Genomic DNA, 26,930 nt, shown 5'->3' with positions numbered 1-26,930 from the left:
AAGGAAATTTGTTGTTTTTAAGTCATCGATAACTTTGTTTCTTGTCATTAACAATATTTATCTGAATTAATTTAAGCTTTTTGACATATTTTTTTACTTTTGTTTTTCTAAAAAAGCATCTTGATTTTCTTCCAAAATAAACATCTTGATTAATTGACTTAATAGTATGAAATAAATATTTATACAATTGTTAAAGTTGTAATTTATGATAGGATGTGAGTTTATTGTTAATTGCATACATATTATGATATTATCCTTTTTTTTTTGTTACTTTAAATATATCTTCTTACGTTTCCGTATATATTTATTTTTTGAAATAGGTCCAATTCATTTGAAGAATTTGGAATCCTTGGTCATAGTGGAAACTTCCCTGGAAAACAACTTTCTTCAAAAAATTGGAGTAATGCCTTCTCTCAAGGATCTAGCATTATGGGACTGCGGACTCAATGGCACCTTATATTCCCAAGGTTGAGATTGATATATACCTTACCTTTGATTTAAGTTCTCCTTGGTCCCTCCATCCTATACTTATGTTGTCCCTTTTGCATTTGAAATATTCTCCCCCATACAAAGTGTTACTCTTCATATATTATTCTTATATAATATTACCCTTCATCATAACTAATTAAAAAATAACGAAACTTATTATATACTGAACAAACACCAAATTTTCTTAAATTTTCATTATGTATTACCTTTTTTTCTTTTGATCTTTCTAAATTTCGTAAAAAGTCAATAAGTGACAATATGCAAGGGATCAAGAGACTAGGATTTTTTTTTTTTTTGTTCCAACCCATGGCACCTTATTCATTTATTTAATATAATGCTACTTTTGCAGGTTTTTGTGAATTGGAAAATCTCCAAAACTTGGGTATTGCCTACAATAATTTAAGGGGTAACTTGCCCGAGTGCTTCTCCAATCTCACATCGCTCGAAAGTCTAGTTCTCTCGGACAATCAATTTTCTGGAAATATATCTGTCCTTAAGAGTCTAACATCCCTTGAAAGGTTAGATCTCTCCTCCAATCAGTTTTTTGGAGATATATTTGCCCTTAGGAGTCTAAAATCCCTCCGAGAGTTGAGTCTTTCAAACAATTACTTTGAAATCCCAAGCTCATTGGGACCCTTGTTCAACCTTTCAAAACTCCGGTACATGGATGCAGACAACAATACCATATATGCTGAAACCGAGATGCATTCTTTGGCCCCAACATTCCAACTGAATGAGATCAGCATATCTTGTTGTGGAGATGCTGGATCATTTCCTCAATTTCTCTATCATCAACATGACTTGCGGTATGTTGATCTATCTAACATCAATTTGACAGGGGAATTTCCAAATTGGTTGTTGGAGAACAACACAAATTTAAAAACATTAGTTCTTGCCAACAACTCTCTCCTGGGACCATTTCAGTTACCTTTGCTTTCACATACAGATTTATCATGTTTGGATATCTCCAAAAATTCCTTCTATGGCAACATTCCAAATGAAATTGGAGCAAAACTGCCATCATTATGGCTTCTGAACATGTCAAAAAATCATTTTGGCGGTAGCATTCCAGTTTCAATCGGAGATATGAAATCTCTACGAATCTTGGACTTGTCTGACAACAAATTGAGTGGAGGATTACCGGAGCCCTTGGCAATAGGCTGCTCCTCATTAAATGTTCTTATATTGTCAAACAACATATTGCATGGCCAGATGTTCTCTTCAAATTTTAACTTGACAAAATTGAGGCAGTTGCAATTGGATGGGAATCTCTTTTCTGGAAGGATCCCAGATTGTTTGTCTAATTGCTCCTCGTTGACGAGATTGGTTCTTAGCAATAACCAACTTTTTGGTGATATACCAAGGTGGATGGGGAATTTGAGTTTGGACGAAATTGCCATGGCAAAAAATCATCTTGAAGGTCCAATCCCCGAGGAGTTTTGCCAGCACAATCTTCATGTTCTGGATCTTTCAGTGAACAATATCTCTGGGAATCTACCTTCTTGCTTCAGCCAATTACATTTTAGTCAAATCCATTTATCAAGAAACAAGCTACAAGGGTCACTCATAAATGAATTTCTTAACAGCACTATCTTGGTAACATTAGATCTCAGCCATAACCACTTAACTGGAAACATTCCAATTTGGATCGGCAGTCTTTCTCGGTTGAGATTTCTTCTCCTAAATAACAACCACTTTGAAGGTGGGATTCCGGTTCAGTTATGCAAGTTGAGCCACTTAAGCTTGATTGATCTTTCTAATAACCATCTTTCTGGTACAATTCCTCCTTGCCTGAAGATTACAACACTAAATGATATATCCCAAGATTATGTCCGTTATATCTCTATTGCTTATAGATATATATCGAGTTCTTTCTCCATTGAAGAGCAAATAGAGTTCACAACAAAAAGCATATCCTACTTTTATAAGGGAAAAGTCCTCACTTACCTGTCTGGAATTGATCTCTCTTGCAACAAGTTGATTGGAGAGATTACTCACACACTCAAAAACATCCAAAATATCCAAACATTGAATTTGTCTTTCAACAGTTTGACAGGACCAATCCCGCCAGCGATTTCTGAACTCAAGCAAATTGAGAGTCTCGATCTTTCTCACAACAACTTGAGCGGAAAAATCCCTTCTCAGCTTGTGGGGTTAAATTACTTGTCCTTTTTCAGTGTGGCATACAACAATTTATCTGGAAGAACTCCTGAAAGGACTGCACAATTTGCAACATTTGAAGAAAGTAGCTACCTGGGAAATCCTTTTCTTTGTGGCGCACCACTGCCAAACTGCTCAACAGGACCATCATCATCAATGTCAAAGGCTTCAACCGACAATGGTTCAATTGACATGAATGTCTTTTATGTAAGTTTTGTTGTGTCTTACTTTATGGTGCTACTGAGTATAGCCTGTGTGCTCTACATTAATCCTTATTGGAGAAGAGCATGGTTCTATCATATAGAAGCAGGCATCACTTCCTGCTACTATTTTGTGGTAGACAATGTTCTTCCTAAACGATTCTATTGTGGAAATATGTAGCCAAGACATGTTCAGTTGTTCACCTTTCCTCTTTGTTAATGACTCTTTACTTAATCGATTGGTCTGTCATAAAGGATTCTATAGTAACTGAAAAGCAAACAGGTTTACATTATATATCCAAGACATCAATTTTTTGCATTAGCCACCACCATATGGGAAAAACTACATCATACAGGATATGTTTTGCTCGAGAAACATTACAGCCCAACACCAAATAACAGCCTGACTGATGGCTGCAACCCCAGTTGACCCAATCAAACCCAACAACCAACATTGCCCACCAAAATACCCGTTCAGCCCAAGAAGACTATCCAATCAATCTAGAATCAAGAGCATCTCCAACCAAGGGAAATTCAGTTTAAAACATTATTTTCTCCATAAAAATGTAAACTCGCATATAATATAATATATATATATATATATATATCATAGTAAATGAATTAAGTTTGTAAATTCTGCAGCATGAAACAATATGATTCTTTGATTAGTTAACAAATTTAGGACAAGATGAAGTGATGAATTTATAATGCAACATACCAATTGGATGCCAAGAAACATAAATAGAAACAATAAAACAGATACAATTTCTAATGATCAAAATTTTATATTCCCAATAGATAAGTTACCGGAATAATAGGCAATCAAAGTAGGAAAAATTTCATCCCCAAACACATTTGATAGAACATCATGACCTGTTCCACTGCATTTTCATAAGTTCCATATGTTGAACGATTCATCATCCTGTACCAAAATAATTATTTAGGGTAAAGTCTCACCAGAAAACATTTCTTTCTAAAACTAACAGAATAGAACTTAGCTATGTTAGTTCACTCTGATTGACTGGCAAAGAAAAAAATACTTTCATCATCGTCTGCATCATCAGAACCAGGAAATCGTGATGTATGGAATCAAGGTTTTACATCTTGAAGAGGAAATATAATGAAAGAATCTATTAGAAACCACATACAGAAAAATAAAATGCTGAAATGAGACAAATTACACAAAAGTAAGAGCACAATGATGAAAAAAATTACAATAACCTGATGTCTGTCTAGAAGAGACTTATCTTCCTACAAAAATGAATTGACTCCAAATAAACTATCAATTATAATTGCCAATTCAGATAACCTCAAAGCAGAAGTTGAAAATACATAACCTCAGCATCAACAAGTGACTTATTGGTCATCAGCATAAACCATGTTTGACAACAAAATCTACCAAAAAAAAAAAAAAAGAAACTAACAAGATAGAACCCTGCAAAGTATTAGCCTACTGAATTAGATGTGGTAGATATTCTCTCAAATTCTCAAGTAACTGTCCATTGGAATATGCAGACCTGCCAATCAAGTTCAACATTGATTCTTAAACATTAGATCTGGGGAGGGGGAGGACTAGTAAAGTTAAATGCATGGCCTTCATTCCTTTCTCTGCCTAGATTCAAGAAAATGAATCTACATTTTTAACAGAAAGGATTAACAATATAATGGCTATAATATTAAAATTCTTGATAACTACGGTTTGACAGCACATAGAAGCAGAGGCGGAGGCAGAGAGGCAAGCACACCTCCAACACTTCTGACATATTTAACAAACATTTTATGTTATCAAGCAAAGAAGACTAAGAAAAAAAAAAAAGGCTAAATTCAAAAGATATTGCATTCTGCCAAAAACTATTAGTTTGAAGCATGCCAATCTGCATAAGCTATCAAAAATATGGCTTTAAAAGACATCTGAATCTACCTGTAAGACATTCAGACATGTAATGCACAAAGAAGAAAGTTACCAAAATTCACATGCTTCAAGTGCCACTTCATCTTTCATCAATGTCCTTATTCACTCACTACATATATTCAATTACATTCTTCAAATGTGACTGTCAAATAATTAAAAATCACATCACAGAAAAGAAAAGGAAGGTTCTCACTAGGCAAAAAAAGACACAGAAGTATGACATTGAGACTACGAGACATGAGTATACAAATATGGGTTTAAAAGACATCTTAATCTAAATAGAAGACATTCAGACAGGGAATGCACAAAGAAGAAAGTTACCAAAATTCACATGCTTCAAAGGCCACATCATTCATCAATGCCTTTATTGACTTGCAACATATATCACTTACATTCTTCAAGTGTGGTTGTCAAATGGTTAAAAATCACATCACAGAAAAGAAAAAGAAGGTTGTAGATACGCATAAAAAGAAACAAGAGTATGACATAGATACTAAAAGAAGTGACACTTCACACTACTGAAAGAATTGCAATAAAACAAAATGTAAGAAAACTAAAATGAAACAAACAAAAGATACCCACCTCTAGAAAAGATGGGTGGACTTCAATTAGCTGACCAAATGCTGCACAAGCCTGATCATTAGGCCAAAAACATTGAGCTAAAATGCTCAAGCTTAAAAGAAACGAGATGACTTCAACAATTCATTCGCTAAATCAAAATACTAAAAATTTTGTAGGAGACATAAACAGATATTATTGTAGTATTCTACTTAATACATATATTAGCAGTGTCCAGCGAGTTTATAATCTCATGATAGAAAAAAACCTAGAACCATTAATATCCACGACTAGATAAAAAACATGTTTAATTCAAATGAATAAAACAATTGTTGAAATACATAAGGATTTAATCCAATATACAGCAAGTAGTGCAGCAAGTGTATAACAACCTCTTCAAGCATTGCAAAAGCCGAACAAGCAGCCTCTTGCACCCACTTGTTAGTATCCAATATTCTCAGCAGGAGACCCATAAGAGCCATATGTAATCAATAGGACACCAAACAGCTCGACCAAAAAAAGGAAAAATTTTTATGTAACACTCATTAAAAGTCAACAGAAACAGTTCTTTTCATAATATTCTAGTTAATACATATACTAGCAATGCCCAGCAAATTTATGGTCTTGTGACACAAAAATCCCAAGAACCATTAACATCAAGGACTAGATAAAAAAAAAAGTTTAATTCTAATACTACATCTTCTAAATCAATCCCAAAACCGGAAAATCCGAAATGAAAAATGACTCATACCAAGATTTTATAGACTTGCAGTTATAGTAAATTACAAGCAAAATTAGGAAATACTTACAGCAGATTTGAGCATTCCAAGCAAAACACAGAATTATAATTAAAAACAATAGTACAAAAAAAAAAAAGAAGCTATTGGCCAATTTCAGCACTTCTGCGGCAAGGTTATATACAAGGACAAACAAACCCGTAAGGTATTTATCCATGGAAGTACACCAAGCCTTCAAGAAATTAATGTATAATATCAAAAAGTATGAGGATGACATTAAAAGTAAGAATATAAACCTTAATGTATTGGTTTACAGAACCTAATTAAAGCTTTCTGTAGAAACTGGAAAACTGCATATAGAAAAGAAACATAATTAGCAACTTATGTTTTTTTTTAGATATTAGTAACTTATGTTTTGATAAAGCAGCATACCAAATACGGTAACAACTTCAAGTGCAGGGTTTCATAAGTCATAATTGCAACACTTATGTTTGCCAAAAGCGCGCACATAAGCTAGTGTACACAATTATTTCCAAACTTGGTGCAACCACTTTGGTACCCTCCTGCAAATGAACAAAACAATTGTTGAAATGTATAAGAATTTAATCCGAATTACAGCAAGTTGTTAACCTAAATCATACCAAAAAAAAAAATCTACTAAACTACTTACTAAGTAAACAAATGGAATGAGTAAAAAAAAAAAATCAAACATCGGCTCGAGCAAGCACCAAAACGATATATTTGTTGAAATTAGAGAAACTGTTGCCAAATCTGAGACTTACTTATGCCGAAGAAGAAGGCAAAATCTGCTGCTCCAGTACTCGTCAGATGTCATCCAACCCCTACGAAAAAAAAAATTATGGGTTTTTTGGTTGCTTGGTTTTTTTGGAAGATTTTGGGTTGGAACAGGTTCTTTAAGTCGAGCAGAGGATATGGATTCAAAGAGGAAAAAATTATGGGTTTTTTGGAAGACTTTGGGCTGAGACAAGTTCTGGAGACGTATTCAAAGAGGAAGTTTTTTAAGTTTGCGGATTGATGGGTTTTTTGGAAGTGTTTGGCTATGGTTTTTTTTTTTTTTTTTGAGGGCTATGAAAAAGAACAGAGAAATCACAACCCAATCAAGCTTTTGCTCTCAAATCTAAAATATTTTTTGTTGGAGGGGAAAATTTGCAGATCTTTGGGTTTGGGTCGACTGGATATAAATAGCTATATGATAAACCGACATAACCGATTTAAATTATTTTTTTGTCTTCAAGATTAGTACGACAATTTTTCGGCCCTCATTTTGAGCTTCTGGCTCAGATGGCCCTCATTTAAAGTTGCACTTTGGCATTATCGGATTGGATTTAGATGAAATAATTAAAATGTTGTCTCTATTGTCGAAATTTGAATATGAAAAAAAAATAAAAGAAATAATTAAAATTTTACTCTGCATAATCCTAATCCAAATTTGAATATAAATCAAATAGAAAAAATAAAAGTGTTGAGAACATGTGGCACATGATTATAAAGGAGAAAAATTTTGTAAGTAAATTTCATGTAAACAAGATAAAATATTCATTGTAAACAAAATAATCAGCAACTCATTAAAGTTTAGAAAGCACAAATGAACAAAATAAAATTAACTTGAATTGTTAATAAGTAGAGAGCAAGAAATTAATGTATAATATCAAAAAGCATCGGAATGACATCCCTTACAATTAAGAATACAAACTTTGTTGTATTGGTTCACAGAACCCAATGAAAGATTTCTCACAGAAGCATGTGAGGACCGAAAGAAAAGACTACTCATAGAAAAGAAACATATTAGCAATAGGAAATAAAAAAGTAAAATATAAAAAGATAACAACCCACAGGGCTGAGTTTCATAATTAATAATTGCAACACTGAAAGGAACTTATCATAATAAAAGGCCAGAAAACAACCTGATGTTTGCCAAGAGCACATATGAAGTACGGAAGAATTTCATCCCAAACACATTTGATAGAACATCTGCATTGCATTTTCATAAGTTCCACATGTTGAATGAGTCATCATCAATCCATCCTGTACCAAAATTATTATTTAGGGTAAAGCACCTTATGTTTTGATAAAGCAGCATATGAAATAAAATAAAAAAGTAACAACCCACAATGTTGTTTCATAAGTCATAAGTTCATCGAGCTTATTATAACGTAAGGGCCAGCAAAAAAACTTGATATTTGTCAAAAGCTCGCAAAGGTACTGTACAACTATTCCCAACCTTGGTGCAACCTCTTCGGCAGTCTCCTGCAAATGAATAAAACAATTATTGATAACTATAAAAATTCAATCTAATTTACGGCAAGTGTGCACCAAGTTTATAACCTCTTCAAACAGCCTCTTGCACCCGCTTGTTAGCATCAAAAATTCTTCGCAGGAGATCCATAAGAACTGTGTCAAAAGCCTTTCCAATGACCACTATCCTAATATAGAGGAAACACGAGAGTTATCAACCACAAAATCTAATCAAGACAACAAAATTAAATTTAGTGCTATGTGCCAAGAACAGAAGATAAATGGCATTTGATGCAAAATTGATCGTGACAGTTATTTATATTTACAAGATTGAAAAAGGTATGAACAACCAAACAGTATCAAAACAGAGGCTAATAGGCTTGAGGAGAAACAACTGATGGAGCAATTTTCATCCATACCTGAACAATTTATTTGGTGAATTTAAGAAAGTGTCCAACAAGAAATACTGAAAATTATTCCACGAGCAATGCTTCTTTATGTACAGAAATCTAGTTCTAGAAGACCATAGAATCAAGTGCTTGATCCCAACAGATGAGATGGGGAATGAATATTACAACTCACCCTTTAACAGCAATTACCTTTCAGATTCAAACTAGCATATCGAATTAATAGCAAATGAATTAAGTTTGTAGATTCTTGTTCTGCAGCATTAAACAATCTCACATCCTGATATGCTCCATGTAACAAACTCAGTTCACATCTTTTGGCCACGATGAAGTGATGAAGTTATAATGGGACATACCGATTGGATGCCTAGATAACATAAATAGAGACAATAAAAACCGATAAAAATTCCATTATCAAATTTTTACATCACAATAGGTAAGTTACATGAATAATAGGCATCAAAGTAGGAAGAATTTCATCCCTAAACACGTTAGATAGAACATCAAGTGCTGCTTTACTGCATTTTCCTGAGTTCCATATGTTGAACGAGTCATCATTCTGTACCAAAATTATTATTTAGGAAAAAGTTCACTAGAAAACAGATCCTTCAAAAACAAACAGAAGCATAGAACTTAGCTATGTTGGTTGACCCTGAATGACTAGTGAAGAAAAAAATGCATACATCATCTTTTGCATCATTAGAACCACGAAAACAAGTTTTTAGATCCTGATGAGGAAATGATAGGAGAGAATATACTAGAAACCACATTCAGCAAGATAGGATACTGACATGTGACAAATTACGCAAAAAAAAGAGCATGATGATTAAAAAAAATCATATTAATCTTATCTTTGACTGGAAGAGACTCATCTTCCTACCAAAATGAACTGATTCAAAATAAATTATCAATTATTATTGCAAATTAAGATAATGTGAAAGTAGGTTCACTAGAAAACAGATTTGCATAAGCTATCAATTATGTCTTGATACAGCAGCATACGAAATAAAAAAAGGTAACAACCCACGGTGCTGGGTTTCATAAGTCATAAGTTCAACAAAATTTTATAATGTAAAGGCCAGCAAAAAAACCTGATATTTGCCAAAAGCACGCAAAGGTACTGTACAACTATTTCCAACCTTGGTGCAGCCTCTTCAGCAGCCTCCTGCAAATGAATAAAACAACTATTGATATCTATAAGAATTTAATCCGAATTAAAGCACGTGTGCACCAAGTTTATAACCTCTGCAACTGTTACAAAAGCAGAACCAACAGCCTCTTGCACCCGTTTGTTAGTATCATAAATTCTTCGCAGGAAATCCATAAGAGCTGCGTCAAAAGCCCTTCTAATGACCACTATCCTAATATAAAGGAAACATGAGAGTTCTCAACTGCAAAATCCAATCAAAACAACAAAAATAAGTTTAGTGCTATGCGCCAAGAACAGAAAAATAAATGGCATACGACGCAAAAATGACCATGGCGATTATTTATATTTACTAGATTAAAAGAGGTATGAACAGCCAAACAGTATCAAAGCAGAGGCTAATAGGCTTGAGGAGAAACAACTGATGGAGCAATTTTCGTACCTAACTGAACAATTTATTTGTTGAATCAAGAGTGTCTAACAAGAAATCCTCCGTATCATCTAAGGGAATTAGAAATGCCATAATGTGCAAACATAAATAGGATTTTCTCTTTTTTTAATTCGATAGCAAACATGTCAAACAAGAATAAAATAAAAGCAAAGCCAATAGTAACAATGATAAATTTATGAGCATAACTTGATTTCAGAAAAAGCGATCAATGTTATAAATGCATCATTTATAATTCACTTTGTAATCTGCCTCAAAACTTCGTGTACCAATTAAAATTCTTAAATCATACATATGCTTTCCTGGGTTTCCGTTAAAATTAGAATAAAATCTGTCTCCTTACAATTTGGATCTCGTTGAAGCCCAATAACAGCGAACTGAACTTGTACTTCGGTGGGGGGTTAATGACCGACTTCTTATCACTACAAGCAAGTTAAAGAAACTATAGTACATGTATTCAGCTTGGTCTTTTTCTCGTAGATTAGCATTTTTATATGGGATTTTTTAATAAATAAATTATATGTATTTTTAAAATCTATCCAGAATTACATTGATGAATGATTGTCAACTTGATATATTAGAGCATGTTATTGTTAAAAAATGATTTTGCAAGTTGTTTGTATCGTGATTGTATATGCAGCTGCTAATACAAACTGGATGTAAATGCAGTCATGTTAAATGCTTTTAAATAAAATGCAACTATGCTTTTTCCATCTCCTAGTGCGAAAGGCAAAAGCTATAAATCTATTGTTCCACAACTTTTCAATAGGCTTTTCAGCTTTTACCAAGAATCAGCAAACCTCTGAATCCATGCAAAGCAAGCCAGGTGCAGCCTTTAATTTTTGCTACTGTTTTTTTTTGTCTTGTATATTTGCCAGCAGGGTGTGGCCCTTTGTCTAAATGAACAGACTGAAAGTTATAATCATTTATATTTGTGGACAAGAATTTAAAGAATGTAGATGCCTCGGGCTACAATATTTAGTTAAATTGAATAAAAGAGGTTGGTATTCATTGCAACTTTGAAGGCACTGGCAGGCATATGTTAAAGAATTCGACTGAGCCATGTCGACCACATTGCAATGAAAGATGAAAATAGTTTTATTGTTTTATAGCCGCTAGTTAACGTCTACACCCCAAAACATTACTGTCCTGTGAAAATACATTACAGTATTGAAGATATGGGAACCACATGCATAAAAAGCAATTGTTACCATTAGGCTTGTCCCTCTGATTGTAGAAGAAAACATTTGTATGACCATATCTCACCTTTCCAGAAAAAATTGAGAAAGACCTATGGTCAAGTCAAGCGGGTTTCATATCCCGAAACAGTGATGCCTATAATGTATGATCACTAGAGTCCACAAATACCTTTTCTTTGTTGCAGTTACCGTGAACCTTTGGGCTTGGAGGTCCTACATAATTAAGAGGTCCAGGCAGTTTTGGCTACTATTTGTGAGCATCAACTTCTCTTGTGCTATCGCAATGTCAATAGGACCTGATGTTATCGGGCTCCTATAATTGAACCCCAACTTCTCCTGCGTTTTTTTATCTCGGGGCCCCGATAATTTTATTTTCATTTAACACAAAATTTTGGATAAATCCCTTACCTGAAGATATGAACAGGCCTCTAACTATGGGCTAATAGGACCAAATTATACAGACAAGTCAGACCCGATCATTACCTTGAGCCCAACTTCCTTTGAGTTTGGTCAGCAGCTCATTACAGTTCACGCCAGTATAAAATTTATAATTTTTTATTCAGAAGCTTAAAAAGGTTTCTTCTTTTTTGGATAAATCAATATAAATTTTTTAAAATTCTACTAAATTTATAAATTTTACAAAAAATTAAAAATATTATATAAATTTATTGACAAGACGAAATCTAAATCATTGAAAGAGGTATAAACATATATTGTTTATTGATAAAAAAAATCAACTAATTTAGATTTTTTTAAAATAAAAACTTATACCTTTAATTAAACATAGTTGAGAAAAATAGCAAATTTTAATATACTTATTTCTCTTAGTAATTAAGTTTTTAAAAAATGCATGTTTATCAAATATTTAACAAAAAATAAACAAATAATTATTTTTTAAATTAGTTGACATTTCATTAAAATTGATACTTGAAAATTATAATTTTGAGAGAGTTTAAATACATAATATATTCTTTAATTAGATATATAATCGTGTAAGAGGTTTAAAGATAAATTAAAAATTTTAAAAATATATTATCGTAATGAAATCAATAATTAAATAAAAAATAAAATAAATTATATATTCTAAGTGACTCGTATTACTGATAGTTTTCTAGTTTGGAAATAATTTATGTCAGTTCGATGCTAAGTCAAAGTCTATTCGTAGACTATAAACCATTTATCAAGCAAAACCAAGAAACACGGCAAACATAGTAATAAAGATAACTCTGTTTTTATTTGATTTCTACCATACAAAATTTATATTTTCTAGGGAGGAAAGGGTGGGGAATCCACCATCCTATCATGAGGATGCCGTGTAGACCAATCTATGATTCAATTTCATGGTTGACGCCAAAGTCAAGGTCTCCTAAATAATAATGTAGTTGTTAAACAAAAGTCTAGTATCAACTAGTCATGGCAATTAACATACGTTCCACATTCCTCCCCAACTTGATATGGGTAGAAAAGTGACAATGGGCCATAATGTCTCCATTTAGTTGTGGAAATATTTAATATTGACATGGACTTTGACAATAACCCTATTAAGGTTGGTAAACAAAAAAAAAAATCCTAAATAGAGGCTTTGCTTAGTAAGGGGATAGAAAAATAAAAAGATAAAAAATATATATTTTATTTTAATTGATGTGCTTAGATAGAAAAATGAAAATGTTGAAAGAAAATGTAATTTTTTTGATTCATCGTTTGGTAGAGTTAGAAAATGGAAGAAAAAAATATAATTTTATTATTATAACTTTTTGTAAATTAAGATAAAAATATCTAAATATGATGGATAATTTTATAAATATACAATACATGCTCACACCTCTCTTATTTTCTTCCATTTTTTTCTTTTCTTTTTGGAGTAATTTATTTTTATTAATACGTGTGAAAACCAACAATTTTTCTTTTCTACCAAACATACTTAAATTTTTTTTTTTCACTTTGCCACATTCTTTTATTCATCTGTTCACTTTTTTTTTCTTTAGAGTACATCCTAAAACTGTTTTAACAAAAATAAAAATGAAGCCGTTAAAAGGGATACTAAAGTATTCTAAAAAATTAAAATAAAAAAGCAAAACAAAAGCTTTAATTAGGATTTACAATGAAAAAAAAAAAAAGCAAGTGCTAATTTTTGTTAGCAATGTTACCATATAAGACATTAATGATGTTATAATTAACATGGAGTATTTATTATTGTCAGAGTCTGCTTACTTTTCCACAAAGAAAATTTGTAGGAAGCTTCATGGAAAATATTTTCTTGGTGCTATGGAATTTGAAAGGACGTCAAGACTGAGTGTGCCATTTTCAATTAATTTCTAAGAAACAAGGCTATATCCTTTCAAGTGACTTTCTAGTATATAAATCCTAAGGGTGTAGTGATGCTAAATGCATAGTGGCAGAGTTAATATTAAGTTATTTGAGAGTGCATTAATTAATTGAGATGGAGTGGAAATGGTTATGGGTGGTTTTGGTAGCGTTTCTATTAGGAAGGTGTTGTGAATGTGAAAGGTGCTGAGAGCAAGAAAAAATTGCTCTCTTGTAACTCAAACCTTTCTTTAATCATATTGATGATGTAGAGAATTATTGGACGGAGAATGGAAGACAGAGTTCAGACTGTTGTCAGTGGAAAAGGGTTGAGTGCAGCACTTCCACTGGACGAGTGATTGGACTCTTTCTTAATATTACAACCAAAGAAGTCTATGGTGATTTAGTTTATTATTATTATGTAGAGTACGATTGGAGTGAGAGAGATTATTGGTATCTTAATGCCTCTTTGTTTCTTCCTTTTGAGGAATTGAAGAGTCTTTATTTGGGTGGCAATTCCATTGCTGGTTGTGTTGACAATCAAGGTTCATTCATGTTCACCTAATTACTAACTGCTATTTCAATAAATATTTTGCATTTGAAAATTCATTTTTATTGATTACCAATTTTGTTCATCTTATCTAAATTTTTTTATTTCTTTATTTGGAAAGTCACTAAATGCTACATTTTTCCTTGTAGGTTTTGAAAAGCTGCCATTGGAATTGGACAAACTAAAGATCCTTGACTTAAGTGTTAATCAATTCAATGATAGCATTTTAGCATCTTTAAGCGAATTTTCATCACTCAAGTCTTTAAATCTAGCAGAAAACCAATTCACTGGGTCAATTCCTCTAGAGGGTAATGTTAATATTGTGTTATATATAAAAATTAGGTTAAAGTAAATAACGTTTGTTTTGTAATTGAGATATATATATTTTAAAGTAGTGATTATTTATTAAAATTTTATAATATTATTGGTAACAGGTATAAAGAGGTTATCAAAATTGAACAACTTAGAGACTCTAGATTTATATGACAATGTATTAGGAAACAACATCCTATCACATCTAGATGATTTTACATCTTTAAAATATTTGCGTTTGTAAAATTACGGATTAAAATGAACTGTTAATTTGCGAGGTAGGGTTGTTTTAAAAATCTCATGGTTTTAAAAAGGAATAACTAGATTGATATATATTTGATTGGATTTGAACAGAATTCAATAATTTAACAAACTTAAAGGAGTTGTATTTAGACGAAAATCAAATTGAGAGTCTCGAATTTTTATTTCAAAATGTAAGTCAACATATACTGAATTTGAGTAATAAATATATATAATAATTAGATATTCTTTTGAAGATAAAATTATGTTACTAATTTTTCACAGAATAAACAATTGAGGTTGATCAAACTTGAGGTACTTGGTTTAAGTGAAAATCTCTTAAAACAATGGCATATTCTTATCCCTTGCTGTGATCTCAAATTTGAAGTATTTGTATATAAAAAATAACAAATTGGATGGGCCGACACATATTAAAAGTAAATATGGTTTAAAATTTATATATGTTTGGGTTTTATATGATTTGTTAATTAATTACTAGTTGTTTTTTGTAATTCTATCTTCAGAATTGAATGCTTTGACCAATTTAGTGGAATTAGACATCTCGGATAATCAAGTGAATGACTTTGCTCCATCCAAAGGTATTTAACACAATTTGTTGGGAAATGCATAATTAACATGTTTACAAACTATAATACTTCATAGCAAATTTTTGTACTTTTCCAAAAAGAGTTTTCAATTATTTACAATTAATTAAGAAATTAAGAAGTAATGAAATTAATTATGTAAATTAATGTTATATAGACAATGAAACGGAACTAAGGTTGATCAATCTGGAAGTGCTTGATTTGAGGAGGAATCTCTTCAATTGTAGCATATTGTCATCCCTTGGTAAACTTTCAAATCTAAAGTCTTTGTCTTTAGGATGCTACAACTTGAACGAATCAATAAATCTTAAAGGTAAAACTACCCCCTCTCCTTCTTTTCTCTCTTTCTAGAGTTATTGAATGATATTTTATTATTATATAATACTTAAGTATGTGCTTTAAAACACAAATGCAAGAATATCATGTTTTAGTTTTAATTTAATTTAATTATATTTTTATTTGTGATTCTTTTCAGGGTTAGATGCTTTGAGCAACTTGGAGAATCTATCTATATTCTGCTATTCAATCAGAGGTACTGTTAAAACAAAATTGTTTCTTCATCAATTTGTTCATGCATGTTTGAATGAATTACACCTCTAAAACTTTAAGAAATTAAAATTCAAAGAAACATTTGCCCTCTCTTTCATTTAGTTAATTTTTTATTTAAATGATTAATCAATAATGTTAATGAATTGTATATTAATATTAAATTGCTCTTGTCTATGTAAACTTTTGCTAGACAATATTGTACTTCTCTAACTCTGATTATTAATGAAATTTGGGTTGCACAAAATTGAAAACACTACGGTTTTGTTTTATTTTTTCATTAGAAAAATTAAAAGCAAATTCAAAATGATTGTAATTTAATACTGTGCCTTTCTCTGTTTTGAATCAAAAGACTACATTTATTTTTACAGGGAAGTACATCTCGATTTAAATTTGGGGGAATAAAAATATATAATATGTGTATTTACAAATCATACAGGAAGATTTAATTGTATTACTAATTTTTTTACATTTCATGTTGTAATAATTGTATCAATTGCAGCTTGTAGCCTTTCATCGTTGGACTTGTTCCCATCATTGAAGACTCTTCGTTTGAATGGTGTTAGTTTTAATGGAACACTGGCTACCCGTAAGTTATGATGATTATATGCAATGCTTTTCTCTTATAATTACTATTATTAACTACATTTATTTAAGCAATTAGGGAAAGGTATTGGTTAAACATTTATTTTACTCTTTATCTGTTTCCTATTTGAATTAAATAACTTTTACCACCACGTCACCCTAATGCCAACTTCAAACTTAATTTTTTTGAGATAATTTCAAACTTAATTTTAATAATATGCGACAGTATTTTTTTTTTATATAAGCTTAATAAAATTTTTATTATTATTTTAATATTATTCTTCCCCTTTTTTTACAATATTAATAAACTATATATTTAAATTTTAAAAAGTAAAAATATGAAAAATTTTTAAAATATGAATTGTAGGTGTTAAAGGAAATGAAAACAATTTTGAACAATCGAAAAAATATTTGAAAATTTAAATTAAGAAAAAAAAGGAGTATGTTTTTTAAATTGTTTTTATTATGTTGATTAATATGTTTTTATCTATTAATTTTTTATTTAAAAGTGAGGTAAATATATTAATCAATTATATCATTTTTATTCTTTTCTTTATCACTTCTAAATATTTAAAACTTTTTTTTATCCAAATTGTCAATTTTTTATTTTATTTCAATTTTAATTCTATTTACTTCCTTTATTTTTTTCATAATTATTATGTAATTTTGTTAGAATTTTCTTGTTGATAATAGAACATATTATTTGAGAAATACAAAAAACTATAAAATTTTATAAAAATATTTTAAAAAAGAAATTAATAAAAACATCAAGCCTTATGTTACCAAATTCTTACATTAGATTGAAATGGCATAACTTTAATGTTCCGTTATTGACATATATATATATATATATTATCTATAGTTTGATTTAAATTTTTTTTTTCACATTTCAATAAAAAAATTAAAATTTTTGTATTATGTTTTTATTTCTTACTCCACCCACTCATTAATTTTATCAAATCATTTTGTTTCCCCTATTTATTCTTATAAATTCTTCCCATTTTTCTCACATGTGACATTATTGAATACTTCTTGAAAGTTTTTTTTAACATAATTTCTCTTATTATTCCAATATATGGATAGAAAATTTTTCATATACTTAATAGTTAACTTTTGCCCTAAAATTCTCTTTCATTGTGATTTTTATCTTTTGTTAAATGATTTTTTCAAATATGCTTGGCTAATGGTAATTTAATCAATATAGTCTTTTTATGTAAATAAATTTAATTAGTATATAAAAAATTATAAAAATAAATAATATTACATATGTTAAATTTAATATTGAGACTTTTACTAATACTTTTGTCTCTATCCATTAAAATGAGTCAACAAAAGTGATTGTATTTATATTTGCGTATATTTTTTTCCATGATAATCTTAAATTTAAATAGTGCCAAAGATTTTAATCATCACCTTACAAGATCAACCCTCATAGAAAAGGCAAGAGTAGTTAGCCAAATCTCATAGCTCATATGCATATACTAGAGACTTATTTTGGAGCATTATTTTATTGGTTGTCATTTGCAATTGTTTTTATCATAACATACTTCCTAGTTTTCATAATTTCCAACTTTCATTGATCAGAATGACAAAATTTGATGAGTTTGGAAGAGTTGATACTAGAAAATTCATTTTTCCCTTCCAATTTTATTCAAGATATTGGAATACTGATTTCTCTTAAAAATTTGAGAGTGATATTTTGTGACGTCAACGGCAACCTCAACTTTCAAGATAAATTAGATATTTCAAATTTACAGTTATAGATCCATTTTCTTTCTTTATTTTTTTGGACGTCTCTTACCTCTAGCCATTCAAATAAGCATGACATATACTTAGAATTACAAGATTTTGTAATGAATGTATCACAATTATGAGTCTATGTAAATTAGTAATTAATAAAAAAATAAAAAGCAAAATAGTTAGCAATTATATATATAACATGAAAAAAAGGGAAATTGTTGATTTTAAGTCATCGATAACTTTGTTTCTTGTCATTAACAATATTTATCTGAATTCATTTAAGCTTGTTGACATATTTTTTACTTCTTTTTTTTTTTTAATAAAAAAGCATCTTGATTTTCTTCCAAAATAAACATCTTGATTAATTGACTTAATAGTATGAAATAAATATTTATACAATTGTTAAAGCTGTAATTTATGATAGGATGTGAGTATATTGTTAATTGCATACATATTATGATATTATCCCTCCCCCTTTTTTTTTTTACTTAAAATATATCTTCATATGTTTCCGTAAATATATTTATTTGAAATAGGTCCACTTCATTTGAAGAATTTGGAATCCTTGGTCATAGTGGACACTTCCCTGGAAAACAACTTTCTTCAAAAAATTGGAGCAATGCCTTCTCTCAAGAATCTGCAATTAAGTGGATGCGGACTCAATAGCACATTACATTCCCAAGGTTGAGATTGATATATACCTTACCTTTGTTTCAAGTTCTCCTTAGTCCCACCATCCTATACTCATGTTGTCCCTTCTGCATTTGAAATATTCTCCCATACAAAATGTTACTCTTCATATATTATTCTTATATAATATTACCTTTTATCATAACTTTTTAAAAAGTAACGAAACCTACTATGTTCTAAACAAACACCAAAATTTTTTAAATTTTCTTTATGTATTATCTCTTTTCCTTTTGATCTCTCTAAATTTTATGAAATGTTAGTAAGTGACAAAATATAAGGGATGGAGAGACTAATTGTTTTTTTTTTTTTTTTTGTTCCAGCGCATGGCACCTTCTTCATTTATTTAATATAATGCTACTTTTGCAGGTTTTTGTGAATTGACAAATCTCCAAAACTTGGATATTAGCGACAATAATTTAAGGGGTAACTTGCTCGAGTGCTTCTCCAATCTCACATCGCTTAAAAGTTTGCTTCTTTATTCCAATCAATTTTCTGGAAGTATATCTGCCCTTAAGAGTTTAACATCCCTCCGAACGTTGGATCTTTCAGACAATTACTTTGAAATCCCAAGCTCATTAGGTCCCTTGTTCAACCTTTCAAAACTCCAATACATTGATGCAGACAACAATGCCATATATGCTGAAACCGAGATGCATTCTTTGGCCCCAACATTCCAACTGAATGAGATCAGCATATCTTGTTGTGGAGATGCTGGATCATTTCCTCAATTTCTCTATCATCAACATGACTTGCGGCATGTTGATCTATCTAACATCAATTTGAAAGGGGAATTTCCAAATTGGTTGTTGGAGAACAACACAAATTTATATACATTATTTCTCGCCAACAACTCTCTCCTGGGACCATTTCAGTTACCTTTCCTTTCACATACAGATTTATCACGTTTGGATATCTCCAAAAATTCCTTCTATGGCAACATTCCAAATGAAATTGGAGCAAAACTACCATCATTATGGTTTTTGAACAGTCAAAAAATAATTTTGGCGGTAGCATTCCAGTTTCAATCGGAGATATGAATTCTCTACGAACCTTGGACTTGTCTTACAACAAATTGACAGGAGGATTACCAGAGCACTTGGCAATGGGCTGTTCCTTATTAAGTGTTCTTATATTGTCAAACAACAGATTGCAAGGCTCGATGTTCTCTTCAAATTTTAACTTGATAAACTTGAGGGAGTTGCAACTGGATAGGAATCTCTTCTCTGGAAGGATCCCAGATTGTTTGTCTAATTGTACCTTTTTGACAACATTGGATCTTAGCGATAACCAACTCTTTGGTGATATACCAAGGTGGATGGAGAATATTTCAAGTTTGTCAACATTGGATTTAAGCAAGAACAAACTTTTTGCTCGGATACCAAGGTGGATGGGGAATATGTCAAGTTTGGAAGAAATTGTCATGGCAAATAATCATCTTGAAGGTCCAATCCCCAAGGAGTTTTGCCAGCTCAATCTTAATCTTAAACTTCTGGATCTTTCGGTGAACACTATCTCTGGGAGTCTGCCATCTTGCTTCAGCCCTTCATGGATCAGTCAAGTTCATTTATCAAGAAACAAGCTACAAGGGCCACTCACAGATGCATTTCGTAACAGCACTATCTTGGTGACATTAGATCTCAGTAATAACCGCTTAACTGGAAGCATTCCAAATTGGATTGGCAGGCTTTCTCAGTTGAGTTACCTTCTCCTAAATAACAACCACTTTGAAGGTGAGATTCCGGTTCAGTTATGCAAGTTGGATCAGTTAAGCTTGATTGATCTTTCTAATAACAAACTTTCGGGTACAATTCCTCCTTGCCTGAAGATTACAACACTGAATGATGTATCCCAAGAGTATGTCCGTTATGTTGCTAATGTTGCACAAGCTCCCAGTTCTTTCTCTCCTGATGAGCCAATAGAGTTCACAACAAAAAACATATCCTACTCTTACAAGGGAAGAGTCCTCACTTTACTTTCTGAAATTGATCTCTCTTGCAACAAGTTGACTGGTGAGATTCCCCATGAAGTAAAAGACTTCCGAAAAATCATTGCTTTGAATTTGTCTCACAACAGTTTAACAGGACCAATACCACCAGCGGTTTCTGATCTCAAGCAAATTGAGAGTCTTGATCTTTCTCACAACAACTTGAGCGGGAAAATCCCTTCTCAACTTGTGGGGTTGACTTACTTGTCTTCATTCAGTGTGGCATACAACAATTTATCCGGAAGTACACCTGAAAGGACCGCGCAATTTGCAACCTTCGAAGAAGGCAGCTACCTGGGAAATCGTTTTCTTTGTGGCCCACCGTTGCCAAACAATTGCTCAACAGATGGACCATCTTCATTAACGCCAACGGCTTCAACTGACAATGGCTCAATGGACATGAATGTCTTTTATGTAAGTTTTGTTGTGTCCTACGTCATGGTGCTACTGAGTATTGCCATTGTGCTGTATATTAATCCTTATTGGAGACGAGCATGGTTCCATCATATAGAAGCAGGCATCACTTCTTGCTACTATTTTGTGGAAGACAACATTCTACCTAAACGATTCCATTGTGGAAATATGTAGCCAACCCATGTTTGGTTGGTCACCATTTCTCTTTGTGAACGACTCCTACTTGATGTAGGGGTTTGTGGTAGACAATTTTTCTTCTTTCCAATTTGTTTTTTTTTATCCCCTACAAATGCCCTATATGTATTGTATTAGAACCATATCAAAATCTAATGCTTTATGCTTATCCATATAATGCAATTCTCGACCCATCTTTCCTCACAAATTAATTCATCTTTAATTTATTACTTCCGAAGTTTGAATCCCTCACAATTGGAGAATTTTCAACAAAATTGTTGTCATTTCAGCAAAAAAATATCAATAAAAAAAATTCTGTACACAAAGATTGCTTTCAAGAATAGGTAATAAAGAGAAAAAAGAGAAAAGCAAGAGAAAATTAAATAATTGGCTTATTTTTATCAGTCTTTTATGAATAATAGGCTAGAAAAATATGTAGTAGTCTTTACTTTTACATTAGCGTAAATATAAATATATATTTTATATATGATCAATGGAATTTTCAACGTCTACAAACAATATCAAAATATTTTCTCACATATCATATTCTTTATTATATGAATTTATTAATCATCTATATATCATCCATTAAAATATTATCTCACATCTCCTATTCTATATATTATCTATTCTTTATTATATAAAAGTTTGAACTTTAAAAGTACTAAAAATGACTGACTAAAATCACCTCAATAAAATTTTAATTCCAAAAATATTAAAAATGATTAATTAAAATGTCTTTAATAATTTTATTGATAAATTTTAATTTAAATAATTTTTATTTTTTATTATATATTTTTATTATTAGACTAATATTGATGGCAACAATATTAAAATTTTTTATAACTATAGTTCGATAGCACATAGAGGCAGAGGCACAGGGGCAAGCACACCTCCATCACTTCTGACATGTTTAACAAACATGTTATGTGAACAAGCAGAGGTGAGCAAGTAAAAGAAAAGGCTAAATTCAAGAGATATTGCATTCTGCCAAAAACTATTAGTTTGAAGCATGTCAATCTGCATAAGCTATCAAAAATATGGTTTAAAAGACATCTTAATCTGCATATAAGACATTCAGACATCGAGTGCACAAATAAGAAAGTTACCAAAATTCACATGCTTAAAGTGCTACTTCATCATTCATCAATGGCCTTATTCATTCGTAACATATATTCAATTACATTCTTCAAATGTGACTGTCAAATAGTTAAAAATCACATCACAAGAAAAAAAAAAAAAGGTGATGGATAGGCATGAAAAGACACGTTTATGACATTGAGACTAAAAGACACGGGTATAAAAAAATGGTTTTAAAAGACATCTCAATCTAAAATATATGACATTCAGACATGGAATGCACAAAGAAGAAAGTTACCCAAATTTACATGTTTCAAGGGCCACATCATTCACCAATGCCTTTATTGACTTGCAACATATATCCACTTACATTCTTCAAGTGTGGCTGTCAAATAGTTAAAAATCACATCACAGAGTGTTATGCATAAAAAGAAACAAGTGTATGACATAGATACTAAAAAAAGGTAACACTTCATGCTACTAAAAGAACTGCAATAAGAAAATGTAAGAAAACTAAAATGTAACAAACAAAAGATACCCACCTCCAGAAAAGATGGGCGGACTTCAATTAGCTGACCAAATGCTACACAAGCCTGATCATTAGGCAAAAAACATTGATCTAAAAATGATCAAGCTTAAAAGGAACGAGATAACTTCAACAATTCATTCACTAACTCAAAATACTAAAAATTTTGTGGGAAACAGAAACAGCTATTATTGTAGTATTCTACGTAATACATATATTAGCAGTGTCCGATGAGTTTATAGTCTAGTGATGGAAAAAAACCTAGAACCATTAACATCAACGACTAGATAAAAAACATGTTTATCTCAAATGAATAAAACAATTGTTCAAATATATAAGGATTTAACCCAAAATACAGCAAGTAGTACAGCAAGTTTATAACAACCTCTTCAAGCATTGCAAAATCCAAAGAAGCAGCCTCTTGTATCCAATATTCTCAGCAGGAGACCCATAAGAGCCATATGCAATCAATAGGACACCAAACAGCTCAACCAAAAAAAAAAAAAAAGGAAAATTTTTTATGTTAACTCTTATTAAAAGTTAACAGAAACAGTTCTTTTCATGGTATTCTAGTTAAAACATATATTAGCAATGCCCAGCAATTTTATGGTCTAGTGACAGAAAAAACCCAAGAACCATTAACATCAAGGACTAGATAAAAAAATGTCTAATTCTAATACTACATCTTCTAAATCAATGCTGAAACTCGAAAGTCAGAAATGAAAAATGATTCATACCAAGCTTTTATAGACTTGAAGTTACAGTAAATTATAAGCAAAATTAGGAAATACTTACAGCAGATTTCAGTATTCCAAGCAAACAACAGAATTATAATAAAAAACAAGAGTACAAGAAGAAAACAAGAAACTATTGACCAATTTCAGCACTTCTGCGGCAAGGTCATAAGCAAGGACAAACAAACCTGGAAGGTGTTTATCCAAGGATGTACACCAAGCCTTCAATAAATTAATGTATAACATCAAAAAGTATCAGAACGACATCCATTAAAAGTAAGAATATAAAACTTAATGAACCCAATTAAAGCTTTCTCAGAGAAGCAACTCAAAAAACTGCATATAGAAAAGAAACATAATTAGCAACTTTTTCTTTTTTTTTGAGATATTAGCAACTTATATTTTGATAAAGCAGCATACAAAATAAAAAATATAGTAATAGGCTTTCATAAGTCATAATTGCAACAGTAAAAAGAGCTTATTATAATGTAAAGGCCAGCCAAAAAAACCTGATGTTAGACAAAAGCACGCGCATAAGCTAGTGTACACAATTATTTCCAAACTTGGTGCAACCTCTTCAGCAGCCTCAAATGAATAAAACAATTGTTGAAATCTATAAGAATTTAACCTGAATTACAACGTGCAGCAAGTTTATAATAACCTCTTCAAGCATTGCAAAAGCCGGTTAAACAGCCTCTTTTACCCACTTGTTAGCATCCAATATTCTTCGCAGCATACCCATACAGCATCAAATTGCTCATAGCCTTTCTGATGCCCACTAGACTGATATAAAGGAAACACGAAAGCTCTCAACTACAAAATCCAATGCATGGACAAAACAACAAAAAGTACTTTAGGAGTGCTATGTGCCAAAAACAGAAAAAAAAAGGCATAAGATGCAAAAATGGTCATGGTGGTTATATATATTTATTAGATTAAAAAAATATATTAACAGCCAAACAGCATCAAACAGAAGGAAAATAGGCTTGAGGAGAAACAACCAATGGAGCAATTTTAATCCATACCTGAACTGAATCGAGAAAGTGTCCAAGAAGAATTCTTGCGCATGATCTAAAAGGGGACTTAGAAATGCCACAATATGCAGACATAAATATGACTTTTTTTTTTCAAATTCTGCGGCAAGCATGTCAAAGAAGAATAAAGTAAAAGCAATGCAATAGCAAAAATAAAAAATTTAAGAGCATAAATTGAGTTAAGGAAAACCGATGACTGTTATATATGCACCATTTATTCTTCACCTTGTAATCTGCCTCTAAACTTTGTGTACCGGTTAAAAACAACAAGAATTACCTCGGACAAATGAGAATAAAGACCAGTAACGCAACCTTCACCAGTTGCACCAAGAGCCAAAACAGCAGCTTCCCTATCTTTCGAGGCTTGTTCACCACTAGCAAATAGGTAGGCCAGCAGAAATTCACCACTAACAATACCCAAAATGCTGTTAATCCAATAAATATACAATCTTTGCAAATTCTATTACAGAATTATTAAACCTATAGTCACCAAATTCAAATATTCTATAGAGAAACACAATCCAATAAAAAGAAATTTCATTAAAGAAATAAAAACCGTACAATCAAATCAATACCCAAAATCCTTTTCCTCAAAAAAAAAAAAAAAACGAAAATCCGGAAAAGAAAATTCTACTAAACTAGTTACTGAGAAAACAAACGGAGAGAGGAAAAGAAGCAAACCTCAGCTCGAGAAAGGATAAAAACGAGATAGTTGTTGAAATCAGGGAACTCAGAGTAGTGCTGAAGCTGTTGCCAAATCTGAGACTATCACTATCAGCCGAAGAAGAAAGCGAAATCTGCTGCTCCAGTAGTCCGCGGATCTCCTTCAACAATTCTTCGATTTCATTTCTGGTTTTAGATTAATTTTCAGAGAGGAAAAAGAATGTGTTTTTCCTCTCTTTTTTGACAAAGTTCAAAGATTTCGGTAGGCAAACAGGCAAATGTGACAAGAAAAAGAGAAGAATATTTGTTGGAGAGTTTCCTTAGGATAAAAAAAAAAAAAAAAAGAGTTTCTTTTTTGAGGAATGACAAAAGAAAGAAATACGAAGAAAATAAAAACAGTAAAAATTAATCGTCTTGGGTTTCAAATTTTGAATCTGGATCCGATATATATAGACGGCATAAACCTACATAGTCCGCGTATTACCCGTTAGAGCCCTAACCTTTTTTGGTTGGGCTTGAGGCCTAATAAGCCCAAATTAAACCCTTTGGTTTAAGCAGTTCTGATGAAACTGATCCTTGGTCCATTCGTCGCACTTTGACATGAAATTTTTGTTACTCCAGATAAGGTTGAAGCCTCATATTATGGTCCACGTCCGGTAATTAATTTTCCTTGGCAAAACCAAATCCTTAATTATTACTGTTTTTTTTTTTGTTCTTTTACCCTGTGATAAACTGAAAAACTTATCACAAAAAAATTTACTGTAAGCATGGTAAATTCATCATATTGCCAGGTAAAAAGCCCAAGATTTGAAGTAGGCATCAATCTCAGGCTACTGGAAGACAATTGACATCTAATGTTTGCTTCATTCGATTACAACACTAGGTTTATTATTTTTTACCTGATTGATGTACAAGCTGAATTTATTATTTAGTTGCAAATAATTTAGAGATTGCTGTTGCTTACCTGATTGATTTGTTATTTCTAGCTGCAAGTTTCTCATTTTGATTTCTAGTTTTGAAGAAATAGATTTTTGCACTGGATTGAGGAACATAGACTCTCTCGTTGTACTGTATGTTATTGAGGATTGAGGATTTGTTGTCAGCTTTTGCTTCCATTTCATCAAACATTCAAACATGTAATTCTGCTTACATGCTTGTGATTGAGACCATACCCTGAAACAAGTTACTCAGATTGAGTGTAACTCACAGTCAAACCTCTTCCCCTCAGGTTTTTGC

At 31.5% G+C, this 26,930-nt stretch overlaps 2 protein-coding genes and 1 long non-coding RNA gene across 26 annotated transcripts in view; 2 read left to right on the top strand and 1 right to left on the bottom strand.

The window, feature by feature from the left end:
* The window catches only part of LOC111302611 (cuscuta receptor 1-like), a 30,115-nt gene extending 8,458 nt beyond the window's left edge, over nt 1-21,657 (top strand). Inside the window, 3 exon segments of the mRNA XM_089742208.1 lie at nt 321-467; nt 19,452-20,069; nt 20,072-21,657. Coding sequence (XP_089598334.1) covers nt 321-467; nt 19,452-20,069; nt 20,072-21,657 — 2,351 coding nt within the window.
* LOC111303324 (uncharacterized) lies at nt 1,529-26,160 on the bottom strand. Of its 24 annotated transcripts, none has more exons than XR_016326771.1 (6): nt 25,713-26,133; nt 25,023-25,438; nt 24,298-24,810; nt 5,344-6,375; nt 3,657-4,903; nt 1,529-2,780 (listed from the first exon to the last, which is right to left on the bottom strand). It is a non-coding gene; the product is annotated as an uncharacterized LOC111303324 (long non-coding RNA). The 24 variants fall into 24 exon arrangements; XR_016326767.1 differs by having other exon boundaries at nt 1,529-2,280; nt 2,437-4,903; nt 25,713-26,129; XR_016326778.1 differs by having other exon boundaries at nt 2,471-4,903; nt 24,298-24,610; nt 24,705-24,810; nt 25,713-26,159.
* LOC149515459 (receptor-like protein 9a) lies at nt 13,951-15,538 on the top strand. Its single transcript, XM_089742242.1, is given in 3 exon segments — nt 13,951-14,362; nt 14,517-14,675; nt 15,444-15,538. Coding segments are annotated over 3 exon segments (651 nt in total). The 5' UTR covers nt 13,951-13,953; the 3' UTR covers nt 15,527-15,538.
* Nucleotides 26,161-26,930: the final 770 nt, after the last annotated feature.

Source organism: Durio zibethinus, chromosome 13 (genome assembly GCF_047325235.1).
Source record: "Durio zibethinus cultivar Kanyao isolate XHJ-2024 chromosome 13, ASM4732523v1, whole genome shotgun sequence".
Classification (NCBI taxonomy): Eukaryota; Viridiplantae; Streptophyta; class Magnoliopsida; order Malvales; family Malvaceae; genus Durio; species Durio zibethinus.
The sequence above is the reverse complement of the archived record's forward strand: the minus strand, read 5'-3'. Positions and strand labels throughout refer to the sequence as shown.